General features: G+C 39.9%; 1 protein-coding gene across 8 annotated transcripts in view; it reads left to right on the top strand.

The window, feature by feature from the left end:
• Positions 1 to 286: 286 nt before the first annotated feature.
• ASPH (aspartate beta-hydroxylase) overlaps positions 287 to 14,246 on the top strand; it is a 112,793-nt gene continuing 98,833 nt past the window's right edge. For 6 of the 8 annotated variants that reach the window (XM_032180660.1, XM_032180658.1, XM_032180657.1 and 3 more), the window contains exon 1: positions 287 to 411. In XM_032180660.1, coding sequence (XP_032036551.1) covers positions 351 to 411 — 61 coding nt within the window. In that variant the 5' untranslated portion in view covers positions 287 to 350. Of the gene's footprint in view, positions 412 to 12,405; positions 12,701 to 14,246 lie in introns of those variants that run through there. The other 2 variants (XM_032180661.1, XM_032180659.1) reach the window with 2 other exon arrangements.

Here is a 14,246-nt window from a genome sequence, read left to right as displayed (position 1 = left end):
GCCGCGGCCCCTCAGCGCCTCCCGCCCCCTCCCCTCGCGAAGCCTCGCGAGAGGCGCCCGCCCGCTTCCATGTTGCCACGTTCAAAGCCGCCGGCAGCGGCGAGCGCGGCGGACACGCGCGCACCCCGCACTCCGCCGCCCCTCCCCTCCTTTTCCCCTCCCAGCCAATGGGCGCCGGGCCTTGCCGCGCCTCCTTCCGCTGCGAGCTCCCCCATTGGCTGCCTGCCGGCGGGGGGGCGGGGCTAGGCGCCGTGCCGCGGGGGGCCGCGGGGCGCTGCCTCAGGCAGGGAGGAGGGGGCGGTGGCTCCGGACTCCTCCTGCCGCCGCTCCGCGACGCCTGCCTACCCGCCATGGCCTCCCGCAGGAGCTCCAGGGGAACCGGCGGCACCCCCAGCCCCGGCCCCAGGCGAGGTGAGCGGGGGTGGGGACGAGGATCCGGGGCTCACGGGGGCAGCCCGGTAACGCACACACCGCGTGTCGGTGGTTTGGGCAGGGCAGAGCATCCCCGTGTGGGTGTCGGGGCGCTGCCGGGGTCCCTGCGCGGCCACACGGGGCTGCGAGCCAAGGACGCGACCCCATGGGAGGCTGCGGGTCAGCAGAGCCCCGGGATGGAGCGTGGTGGTGGCGCTCAGGTAGCGCCTGCAGCAGTAATAAAGGGCGAGCCAGGTGGGGTTAGCTTGCCCATCCTGTAAAATGGTTGAAAAAGGTTACAACCACGAGCAGCTTAAGTGAAAACGAGGTGGTATCGCAGGGCTCGCTGGGGTGGGTGGTTGTGGTTTTAACCCTTTTTCAGCTTGTGGCGTATGTGGCAGACTGATCCGCTTCCCTGGGCTGTGCTTCCCCGCTGGCCATCCCCCAGCGCTAAGCGAGCTGAAACCAGAGGCAGCGGCAATGTGTTAAGCACGTGCATCCCGTCCGTGTGTAATTTATTCACGCTGCAAAGATTCAAGCGGCCCTGCTGCTGTTTTCAATATCACTTTCAAGGTTGGTCAACGTTTTTAAAATAGCTTTATCAGGAAATTAAATCTCTTAAGTGTAAAAGCGTTCTGTGGGTTTTTATTTTCAGCCTGTGTAAAGTCGCATTTTTTTGTATTAAAAGCTCTGTGGTTTGTGCAATTCAATTGCATGGCCCCTCTGTATTTACTGTTATCTACCAGGGGGTGAAGAACTACGAGTAATGTGTTAGGCTCTCTCCTGAGATGTAGCCTCTTTAATTCAGACACGTGGCTTGCTAGTTTAACTCCTAGTTAAATCTCTTGGACAAGTGTAGAAGTCATGGCGTGGAGCTGGTGCCGTTTTCGTAGCTGTAGCTGCAGCAAGAAGTACGGGATGATGACTGACCCCTGTGTGAATACAGGAAGAGCTGGAGGTGTGGGATCTTCACAGCAGCCGGTGAGCATCCCACAGCTGGGGGATGTGAAAGCGAGAGGAGGAAATAATTTTGAGGTGTGAGGCATGGAAAAACCTCAGCTTTGAGGCAGCTTCTGGTTGCCCTGTAGTATATTCACTCCTGCAGCAGTTCATGGGAGAGGTCTTGGCCTCTTGCCAAGGCATTGCTCATAGTTCTGAAACCACGAACTTCATGGTGCATCTCACGGTTGCTGTGCTGAAGGCAGTGCCTGAATCTGAACACAGCAGCCTGCTTTTAGGTTTCCCCATTGACAAACATTCACAGCAATCTGACAGGTAATGTCTGATACAGTACTAGCTGTAGTGTTTCTGTAACTGATTCCAGTTGCATTGAAATACCAGAAGTGCAACCGAATGTTCTTAAGAAATAGAACTCTACCCCTTACCTTCAAAAGTCATATACTAAAAACTGTCCAGCTCTATGTCAGTCCTAACAAGAACAGAAAAAATCTATTTGCTTTTAAGCTTTCTACTCCTATTTGTGGGATTTTCTTTGAGAAAAGAAATTTTCCAGAGTTGTATGTACCAATGATTGTATTTGGAGAATGGAAGCAAAAAAACAGGTGAAAATCTGACAGTATGGGGATACTAGAGGGAAACGTGTTTGTTATTATCTCTGCTGGACAGTTATCTTCCTCTCATTAAATTACAGAATTCACTGTTCAAACTATGGCCTCTCAAAAGGAAGAAAATCAGTTTTAAACAGCTAAATGAAGTAACAAATAGTTGCTGAAATATTGTTTAAAGCTTCATTAGGTGAGGAACAATTTTGGTATAGGAACAAATGCGTATCACCTGGTCGTGAATTAACTGCCTCAGATTTCATGAGGCAGGAAACTTGGAAATGTCTGGGGCATTAGCACATGGTTATGGAGAGGCCTTCCAGCAAGACTGAGGATCAGCAATGTAACTACTTCTAAAATACAGACAGATGGAAAAAGTCTTCATGACTATAAGCCACATTTATCTGTGGAAGTAAGAGTACTGATGATAAGGCATCTGATTTCATGGGGCAATGTCGGTGTCTTTTATAGTATGCAAGCAAGTATTTAAATGTAATTCTCACTGATGATAGAGTTGTGCATGCTTGCTGTCTGTTTTCTTTCTAGTTGTAGCTGTGTTTGAATGGAGGGAGGTTTGTTTGACGTTAAAACTGAAAGTGCAATTTCTGATGTGTCACTTCTGCAATGCTGGTTTATATAATGGTGTAATACGAATTTTATATTCTGTACCTGTTTAGGCGGTTTGTGAAATATGTTTACATGCAATAGACCTGCTCAGTGCTTGAACAGAAACATGACCCATATATATCCACACCCTTTTTTTAATTCCTTTACTTTCTTTTCAGATAGCATCCAGACATTTCCTAGCCTTAGTTACTTTGCCACTGCTTTAGTAGTATTAAGCTTCTCTAGTGGCTGCTTAGAGCAGTCTCTGAAAGAAGGTGGGAAAATATTCCCTGTGGCAGTTGTGATTAAAAACTGAAAGCATCCCTCTAGCTCGTGCCATTTCAATTTTGGCAGCTGGCAGCCAAAATGTAAGAAGTCTATGCTCTCTGTAAAAGTTATTTAAGAAATTTAGTGTGAGAGCTGCAGGAGACCTTAAATGGGAGAGTAGTTCTCCAGTAAGCTAGGCACTGTACAGAAACCACATTTCCGACCCAAGGCATTATCTCTGTCTGCAGACAGCTGTATTTTTTTTATACATGTTACAAAACAGATTCCTACCTTGGCTAGTTCTGAGGCTGTTACACAGCTTTAAGTCAAAGAACTCCACTGTTACTTCAATAGAGTGCCTTTAATCTCCTAACAGTGATGGAGATGACCTTCTGACATTGAGATGACCTTCTGACATACCCTACTTTCCTTTGCAAGATCTCAGAAGATGTTTGATTTCACTTTCTCCTGGTTTAACCATGTAGTTCTTTAATATCTCCAAATGCAAACACATTTAAATCCTTTCATTCATCTTTTGGACCTACTGAGATCCAAAAGTTCATTAATGTAGTCCTTTCATTATTTTCTCTTTTTTTTTTTTTCAGCTTTCTGTAAATTTACTTTTTTTGTATGCATTCAGGTTGACCTGATATCCTTATCCAAGTGCAATTTTATGCTTATATTCTTTTCTTTTATTTTTTTTTTTAGTTAACAATATCACTTTTGTAAAGGTACATGAACTTTCACATTTCATTTCATCTCTACTGTAAAGACTGTTTTGTAAGTGTACTTTCTCCGTGTGAGACTTTTCCTTAGCTTATTAATTTATCTAAAGAGCAGAGAGAGTTCATCAGCTAAACAGGTCACGTTTGTTTTTTTCCTGATTTTCTGGTCAAGTTCTTTCAATGACTGTTTTGACCATCGAACTTCGTATAATTTCTTCTGATGCTTTGAGTGGGTTTGTTTATGCAACACTGTCATCTCTGGGGTCCATCTCTATGAAACTTTCAATAGGCTATTAGCTCTTGAAAGGTATGGTGACTGACTACCAAAGTCACTTTATATTGAAAAACAATCTGTTTGAGCACAGTCAGTTTGCTTTTATGACTCGTTTGCCCATATTGCCTGTTTTTTGAATTTCTTTACTTTGCTTTCACTAAATAAAGTATTACTCCAGGTTTTAAAATTGATACCTCAGTGTACCAGGAGTGACATGAAAACAAATACAGCCTGGCACTTTTCCTGCACCAGTGCTTTTTCTTCATGAGAGTTTTCTTCCTGAGTACTGGAGATACCTCACTGCCTCCCTGTGGTGCTGCCATGTGGTAAAGGCCTTCTGCCCCTTTTGATCCAGTGTAGATGGAAATCTCAGTCTTGCTCTGTTATCTAATATATCCACCTGTAAGTCACTGTGGGTCAAGAGATATTATTCACTGTTTTGCAAACATGGAGGAGCTTTGTGGTTTATGTCTGTAACGATGTCTGTGTTTGTATTTCTTTCGCTTTCTCAGTATTCACTTAAGAGTTTAAATGATATATATATGAGAGGTAATCTTTTCAATAGCCTTTTGGGGACAGAGCTTCTTTAAAATGCTAGGTAGAGAATTAAAGTGCCACCAGTAATCTCAGGGAGATGGGAAGTTGGAGTGTATTTTCTGTTTTCAGTAGTCACTGAGAATGCATCTGCAAACTCCCCATCAGAGCCAGTAATGAGATGAGGCTGACACTTCAGGGATTTAGATCATACTAGGGGATCAAGGAGTTAAATCTTCTTACAGAGTTCACGCTCAGCTTAATCTAGACTGAGGTTGCTTTGCAGCCTTCCTCACTTCTGTTTTTTGAGTGTGGGTCCTCATACCTGGCTGCAGAGCTGTGAGGTACTAGGGCAACCACAACAGGGAACTGCTCAGGCTGAAAGCTGAGCTCTTTTTTCCCCAGACTGGCTCAATGCACAGCTCTACGGGAGGGAGTTTGGGTGGAAGGGAAGAGATGACGGTGAGTGGGTGAAGTCAAATTTGCAGTTTCGTGTTTGTCATCGTGGAGCCACGATGTGGAAGGTGGACAGTTGGGTTAGGTATGCTGAAGTGGTGGCTGGATGTTTAAGGGCTGCAGTAAAGACAGCTAGATTTACCAGCAATAAAAAGCCTGTGTGTTAAGATCATCTCTAATTACAAGGTGTGTTAAGAGATGAAATTTCAATATTGCTGTTTTTCAAACCTGGAAGAGCCTTTTCTGATTACCTGGAGGGTGGGGATTCCTTTTCAGCTGGACCTTTCTGAATCACTTCGAAACCTGTGGAGTGTTCCTGTGCTAATTCTTGTATTGAATTCTTCATTGTAGAGAACTTGTGCAGTGAAGTTCTGATTTACCCTGAGTGGTTTTTCCCTGCTGAAGATCACAACCTGGTAATCTGTGTGATAGCCTGCGGCTGTCTTTTTCCTAACTGCATCCTACAGACTAGCTCTTTGCATGGAAAAGTTTTGAGATATGCTTTGAAGTGCAAATCATAACTCAGTTATGTCTTTAAAACACTCTGGAAATGAAGTATGCAGGGGTGTGTGTGTGTATATATATATGTATATATATATGCGTATATATATACACACACACACACTGAGTTTAAACACTGTGGTACGTGTGTGGTTCGGCTGTGTTAAACCTCTTAAATTAAAGAAGTTTTGCTACATCCTTCACATGTGATTGCACTATTACTATGCATGTACTTACCCAGTGTAACAAATGCTGTTTGGAGACTTATAGTATAAAATATTTAAAAACAAGGATTTTGATAACTACTGAGTATTTTCTTTGTAATTTTATTTCCTGAGGTTCTGGCTAATTGATAATAAACAATTACTTACTAATGTAATGTTTCTCACTTTATTCCTTTCCTTTTTACAGTAGTGTGTGTGCAGTTCTGTTTTGTTTGGGTTTTTGATATTACTAAAGAAAGTCCAGACAGCAAGTTTTTGTTGTTGTTTTGTTTCTTGTTTCCTCCAAGAGCAGAAAACTCTGCGCATAGCAGAGTTATAGGTACTTGCTTGGCAGCTAGAGGTTTATGTGGTTATATTTGAAACTCCTTCAAACCATGAGAAAAATTGAAAGCTGATCTCATTTCTGATTCTTTCAGAAATCTTTTCTCATCTGATTTCTTTCCTTTGTGGCTTAATTGGGACTAGCTACTAAAACAAGTTCATATGACCCACATTACAGGACAGGAAAATGGAACGAGGGGGAAAAAAAAGTAAAATTATGCCAGTATGCTATATACAAAGTTGAGAATTTTCAACTTTATGTAACAGAAACTTTTTAAAAGGTCACCACCTGCAGCATTTTTATATTCTGAGCCAAAATACTTCCTGTATTTTCTTCACGTTACCTCACCTGAACTCTGCTCTGCCCTAAATACAACCAAATATTTAATTAACCTAGTAATTGTGGAGGGATATTGGCAACATTAGATTATTCAAATACAACCTACGAAGACTTAGAATTATACAATCTACCTATCCAGATTTTCTACAGAAGAGAGAACTGATTGATCAAGTAGCGGGTATTAAAACCTAATTCTGCTTTTGGTTGTGCAGATAACAATTTTGTTTCCTTGTCACTGTTTTAAATACAGCTCAGTTATGTTGATCTTGGATTGAAACAGACTAATATTTCTTTCTAAGTTTTATATTCTTAACCTTGAATTCCTTGGCTTCATGTTTAAGATATGAAAGATAGGATTTTGGAGGTTAGCTTGAAAGATAGGGAAACAGTTAAATGAGTCTGAAAACTAAGGTTGAATCAAGTACATTTGCAAGAGCAAAGTTGTAAATTCATTTTTGGACATAAAATATTGTTTGTATACATGTAGAAACAAAACTTGAGAAAAATCACTGAAGTGTTTTTGAAAAATACTGTAGTGTGGGATGGTCTACTTTTCTATTCAAGTTACTTAGATTAGGTAAATAGATAACAGAAAAGTTTTTTTTGTCTCTTACACTGTTGTGTTTTTTTTTTTTGTTTTTTTTTTTTGTCCATTGGAATTGTCCTCTTTAAGATCAACTCCATAATTGCTATTACAGTAAAAACAAATAAATCCTGCTTATCCTTAACTGTTATTTCATGTCTATTTTTTTTTGTCTTCTCATATCCTTCCAGTTTATGCTAGTATGGATGCCCTGTCTTTCATTAGCTGCATGCATTTCGCCATTGTATACAGGCCAAAAATAGAGCACTCAGCTAATGGATGAATACCTCTCTACTTTTAAATTTCTATAACAATACCTTCCTCGTGCACGCAGATGTGAAAGTGTAAATATTTAGCATCCCCAAAGGCATCCTGTGCCATCTGCTTCTGGTAGGTATGGTTTACCTACCGAAAAATTTCTTTTTCATATCAACAGTGGTGTTAGTTTTGATAATGCTGAGTGTTGTGTCCTCCCTTATATCTAAATGGAAGATAAAAAAAAAAATAATAATAAAGAAAATAAAATGAAAAAAAAAGAAAATAAAATGCATTTGATTGAAGCATATTTCTAGATAATCGGACTGCAGATCTGATTCTGTGTAGAACAGGGAAGTTTCTTACTTCAGTGCAATGCTTTGGGAATTGGAGCTCTCACTTGGGATAGGGCAGAAAAACATTTAATTCAATTTTCTTCCTTGAGGAAGTTTTGGTTGAGTTTAAGTGCTGCAGCTGCTTGTTTATGGGATATGCTTGAACAGCAGTGAGAGTGTATATGTATAAACTCTTCTAGTTGAAACTGTTCCAATCCAATGTGAAACAGTGTTTCAGCCTGCTGAGAGTGAACTTGACTGTAGGTCAGCTTGGTCCAAAGTTGTCTGTCTTACCTGGAAAGGAGGGGAGAAACTGGGGTTCAGTTTTTGTTACACACAGCTTCTCTCCTACAGATTTTTGTTCTCATTGCTTAAAAATTTGACTAGAAGAATGAGCAGCTTCATCGTGAAGGACTAAAAGTTTTGTCCTTGTATTCTCGGGCACACTAAAAAACCGTGTTTTGTGCCTCAACTCCCTGACATCCTGCCTAAGTGCTGCGTTCCAGTGATGCTGCAATGGCAATGCCTCTAGGCAAGGGAGGAGCCTTCCTGCAGTCCAGTGGGTGCCCTACAGAAAGAACTCTGATGCTAGAGGTTTCTACACGCTTTTTGATGCTTTTGATGCTTTTTTTCTTAAATTAGGCTACCATCAGTATCTCTGATCAGTCTTAGTTGTTGAGTCTCCAATTTGACTTAGTAATCCTATTCTTTTCTTTGAATGTTCATTCAGTTGGTTAGTTTACTGTAACAAATCTTGTAGGGACTGAAAAATAAGGAATTTAAAGTTTTATATGAGGATTGATCAAATGCATAAAAGTTCCTCATACACTTCAGCAAAAATCTGGAAAGTGGGTGCCAGAGGAACAAAATTATTTTTCATTTGACTAATTTATTATTTCAACTTTAAGTCCTGGTCTTTGTGTTTTCTTTGAATCATACCATTTTCTGTTCAATCTGGTTCTCTTTTTGTAACTAGTAGGTTTCTGATTTAGTTCATTAAATAGGCCTTTGATAACATGCACAAGTATCTGCAATCACGTAGACGAGGATATATTACGTGCAGAGCAGAGATAAAGATAATCAGAGAAAAACATGTTTTTCCAAGGTTGCAGTGCTGAAGATTTCTCAGATACCAGAAATATATCTTTTTTTTTTTTTTTTTTTTATTACGAAGAGTTTATATTGCATTTATTAAAAGCATTAGAAGTAACCACAGACAAAACACCAACCCTCTCACCATTTCTGAAATACATTTTGTAAAAGAACATCAAAAGCTCAGATTTGTCCATTAAAAATGTATTACTACCACCCTAGGTACACTGAATAAAACTTTAAGATTAAAATCAATTTTACTTAAGTATAGCACTTGTAATTGTTATGTATTGCACTCTAAGTCTGTGAAGTTCAAAATGTATGCTCATTGAGTCTAGATCTTAAAATACATTCACGAAAAATTATATGGTGTGTATATACATATGTCTATATATTTGAATGTATGTATGCATACAGAAATACATGAGGTATCTCTCAGTAATGAGACATAAAAATATTTAATATGAAGGGTGAGAATAATATCAACAGACAGTGCTGTAAACTTCCTTTTTTTTTTTTTTTTTTACTCAAAATACTTGGACCCCACCTTTAAAAAAAAAAAAAAAAAAAAAGTGAAAACTGCAAAATAATTGCCATTTTATTGTTGAAAATGGTTTGCAATAGTTGTTTTTATCTGTTAATCTTATTTGATAAGGTCGTTTGGCAAAAATGTCAAACAGTACTCAGCCATGCAGTTATTTTCTATATATTCATTGCTACTGATTCATCTCTGTTAGTGGTAGGGTAGTTTACTGTAGTTTACTTTAGATTTTTATTTCTCTCGCTTTTTAGTATTGCTCTTTATTATTATTATTTTTTTTAAACCAAGATTATATTAAATTTTGCATATCATCTGACATAACTTTTACTTCTGCGAAGCTACATTTGGATATATTTTTCTGCTGAGGTTAGCACTTAGCTCTTTATCTAGTTTTTGGTAACCACTTTCTGATACGCAGCCTTCTCTTCATGTGCAAGAAGTCTGTGCTGTTAACCCAGCTGATCCCAATCTCAAATTTTGTTTTAAATATTCAATTATCTTTTTTCTTGGATAATACTAAGCAAAATTGCATTAATTTGTGTGTTTATAACTGTTTAAAACTACACTATTTAGAAATGTGTAAACTATATTAACTAGTAAGTGTTAATGTATGTTGTTCATCATGAGTCTGATTAGTTCAGGTGTGCTGCCTTTCGGTCCTTCTTCCTTTTGATGAGTCTGAAGAGTTTCCCAAGTTTAGCTGTAGCCTCCTTTTCAGGAAGGAATATTTTTGCCGTTCAGGGAATACCCGTTCTTGTAATCAGTTTAAATGTCACAAGGTAAAGCTGCGGATACTTTGCTAAAGGTCAACATATGCATGTTAATGTGTTTGTTCAGATCAGGAGTGCACACTTGAAATTAATTTCTAGACAGTCTTCGCACTCTCTGCTGTTATTCATTGTGCAGCTGTCCCAGAATATACTTGATTTCATTTTGAAGGAAATGAGACAAAGGTGTGCTGCAACTGCTTATCAGTGATCAACCAGATTAGATCTAGTTCCCCAGGGCTCTAAGGGCCAGTTCTCTTTATTGTTTTCATATATGGATGTAGGACTTGAAGGTATATTAAGTTTGTGTATTACACTAACTTGGGAGGAGCTGCTGACTCTGTAAAGGGTAGAGAGGTCTTAACAAATTAAAGAGCTGGGCAGTCACCATAAATATGAAGTTTAACAAGAGCTAGTGTTGGATTCTGCACTGGGACGGGGCAACCCTGGCTCTGCGTACAGACTGGGGGATGAGAGGCTGGAGAGCAGCCCCACAGAAAGGGACCTGGGGTGTCTGGTTGTTGGTGAGCTGAACATCAGCCAGCAGTGTGCCCTGGCAGTCAAAAGGGACAACCGTATCCTGGGATGCATCGGGCACAGCACTGCCAGCTGGTCGAGGGAAGGGATTGTCACTGTGTGCAGTTTTGGGTGCTACAGCACAAAATGGACATAAAACTATCAGTGAACACCCAAAGGGTGGCTACAAAGGGTCTAGAGGGGAAGGTGCATGAGTAGCAGCTGAGGTCCCTTGGTTTGTTCAGCGCAGAGCAGGCTGAGGGGAGGCCTCATGGCGGCCTGCAGCTCCCTCACAGGGGAGCGGAGGGGCAGGTGCTGAGCTCTGCTCTCTGGGGACAGTGACAGGACCTGAGGGCACGGCGTGGAGCTGGGACAGGGGAGGGTCAGGCTGGGGGTTAGGGAAAGGTTCTGCACCCAGAGGGTGGTCGGGCACTGGGACAGCTTCCCCAGGGCAGGGGTCACAGCACTGAGCTGCTGGAGTTCAAGAAGTGTTTGGACAACGCTCTCAGGCACATGGTGTGATTTTGGGGTGGTCCTGTAGGAGCCAAGAGTTGGACTCGATGATCCTTGTGGGTCCCTTCCAACTCAGGATATTCTATGACTCTAGTTCTGAAGTAACACCCCCTCCCCCCCCCAAAAAAAAAAAAAAAAATATATATATATATATATGATGTGGACTTCAGAGTTGTATGTTCTGTAGATCCATTTGTAATGAAATACAGTATCTGTAAATGCACATACAACCTAGTTGAAGCCTAATCTAAAACCTATCAAAACATTGTTTTATATGCAATATACTATAATAGAACTTAATAGCTTATTAAGAGGAATCATTTTGATTTCAACATTTATTGAGAGAATTTTTCCCCTTTGTTTAATTTTTTCTCCTATTTTATTATAACTCCATTGTGCATCATATATGTTGCTGTAACATAGTTGTCAGAAGGTCTTTCTTAAAGCACCTGTTCTTTTGTATTCGCGTGGCTTTAAAAAAAGTTAAGATATGCTGGTTATAGAATCAACTACATGTACTTTACATCCCTTTGGAAACTCACTTGAGAGTTATTTCTCACCTTTGTTCTCTCTTAAGCTACTTGGAGTTGCATTTGGGGATTAGTTAGTTGCTGGATCTCAAAAACCCAGGAGGTATATGATGTTTTTCCAAGTACCTGTAACCCTTTACATATTTTTAAACAAGGGTGAAGGAGGAAGGGCAAAATGCTAGGTACTAACGCTTTCATCAGGACTACTGTTAATGAGAGATGAGTTGGTTTCTCCTCCTCAAAAGGAGCTGCATTTGGTTTGAAATGCAGTAGGGGGGGGAAAAATAGTTTGCTAAAATAGCAAAGGTAAATATGTTGAATAGTGTATTAGTGGTTTTTTTTTGTTTGTTTGTTTGTTTTCCCTCCTCTTCTTTTCTGGCCCTTAGGAAGAAAACAGTATGCTGGTCGTTAATTTTTTGTTAGCTTTAAATTGTGAAGGTAGGGTGCATGTTGTCAGAATTTCAGAGTTCATTAATCCTTTTTGGGAAGGGGGAACAAAGGAAAATCAACACTTCAGCTGCTTTTAACAAATAATACAATAGAAATTTTGCCTGTTTTACCTTCCCCTGCGTTGCACTACAAGGAAACAGGCTTTGCTGTGGCAAAGTTGTCAGTATCCCTTCTTTGGGTCTGCCAGAAGCAATATGAGGTGCAGTAGGGGAATCGTTCTGATCTGAAAATTCTTTAGCAAGAATGTGCCTAGTTGATTTCAAGTAACTGTTAGACAACTCAAAGCTATCTTTGAGAAATTGGCTGTCTTTTAAAGTGGTTAGCAAGTTTCAAATGATCAGGGAAGCCTGCTAGAGGATTGCCAACATGGAGAAAGTTTCTTGGGTGAGGGCCAGCTTAACAAATGCAAGCAGGCAAGCTTTGTGTCCAGACTTGTGTTTCAGCTTGTGCTGGTGGATTTAACGCCTTTAGAACTCGGGCACTGAGGCAGCACATACTGGAGCAAAAGTGCTATGGTACCACGTGTTTGGTTTCATTCGCTGCTATGCGTGACGTTTAGGGATTAAGGGGAGGGGAAAGGATCAACTACCCAGGATGCTCCGTTAAGAGGAGTAAGTGAATTTGATTGTCGTCAGAACTAGATTGCCATATGAGTTCTGAAAAGTGTTTGGCTCATGAAGATAACTGCTCTAAAAATAGATTTTTGGAGGAGAGTTTTCACTTAGGTCCAGTTTCGGGTTCCAGCTGAGCTAGCTTTAAGCAACTTGTTTGCTCCTGTTGCAAGACTACAGTGAAGATAAATCACTTCTTATTCTACCTTCAGCATTACTTTTTGGAGATACCGACACGCTCATTTTGTCTGGAAATCAAACGCTAATGTTATGGCTGATGACACAGGTACAATCCTAACCTTTTTGTGAGCAAACAAAAAAATGCATGGTTGTAAATACTGGCTATGTTCACTTCTGTAATTGGCAAAATAAGTAGCTTGCTGTGGTATCTTGGTGTTTTCTAGTCACTTTGCTGTTAGAGTCTGTTACAGACTGCCTCTGTTTTTGATTAAATGTTTTCTGAAGTAGAGATATCTCATGGGTTTCTGGCAGATGCTTAATTATAATTTAGTTTTTGCATGAGTAGAACACACAGTAATATGTAAGAGACACTGGTTTGTATGCAAATATGACTTGAGTTATTTTTGAAGTATGCCAAATTGCAAAGTGTCTTGCTAAGCTAAAGTAAAGAGATTTTTTTTTTTTAAATGTGGCTTTGTTGTTGTTATCTAAGCAGGACTCTTAATTTGGATGAGTGAGGTATAGGACTTTTAAAAATTTGCTGGTGAGGCGTGCAGCACAATTTAAGACTTTATGTCTGCATAAAGCCATCTGGTGGTGTAAGCAAAAGCTTACCAGATATGGAAGGTGACCTACTTTTGACATGGCTGGCAGCACATGCAGGGAAAGGACTTGAATTTAGAATTAGCGGTCTGGAATGTGTTCTCAGCCAGAGGCAGTCTTCTGTAATGGCTCGCAATTTTTTGGTCTGTGTGTGTTTGGCTGTTGGAGATTACATGAATTTTGTTACATAACTTCCATTTAAATTAGCATTACCTGGTAAAGCTGCTGTGGCTGAATTCTTAGCAGAATTAGTCAAGAATTTTGGAAATAAAATGCCTGTAAGGTAGGAAGGCGCAGCATAAAAATGCGTTTTTGTGACTTGAGAAAGATGTTTTTATAACAGCATCTGTTTAAGGGATTTTCACGGAACAATGTGATAGCCATTTTCATGGAGATAGAAAAAGAGAAAAGAAAAAGAACAATTACACTTAATTACTTAAACTGCCTTTTTTTTTTTTTTTTTTTTTCCATTTTCCTATTCCTCTCTTCTATTAAATAAAACCCATTTCTCCATAGGCAAATAGCAGGAAAGTACAGAACAAGTAAAGTAAGAAAGATAAATAAGTATGACATACAGTAAAATGCTCCTTTCTTTTTGCCTCTAGTTTGCTCTAGAAGAAAGTTGTAACCTGGAATAATTTAAAATGTTTTTGGCTAGTGGTCCCTTTTTAAATATATGTATGTGTCCATTGACTTCACTGGAACACAGGTGTAACAAAGTTCTGCTATTACACAGTTGATTTTTGAATATTAAAATTTCCAGTTCAAGGGTGGTTTAAGCAATTTTCATATACAGTTGATAAAATTATGAATGCATTATCACGTGCTGCTTGCTTCTGCGTGCATTTTCAAGGTGCTTGTACATCTTTCTTACATGAGACAAGTACATAACTTATCATAACTTTGTGTACATATAATTAGGGTACTGTATATTAGCAAGTGAGACATGCCTGGGATGAAGCTAAGTTGTCAGTTTGTGAATACTATTTGTGGTCTATACAAAGGAAATTTTGTTAGTATAGAAAGTAAACTAAATATTTGGTATTTGA

This window comes from Aythya fuligula, chromosome 2, assembly GCF_009819795.1.
Source record: "Aythya fuligula isolate bAytFul2 chromosome 2, bAytFul2.pri, whole genome shotgun sequence".
NCBI lineage: Eukaryota > Metazoa > Chordata > Aves > Anseriformes > Anatidae > Aythya > Aythya fuligula.
This window is presented reverse-complemented; position numbering and strand designations above follow the sequence as displayed.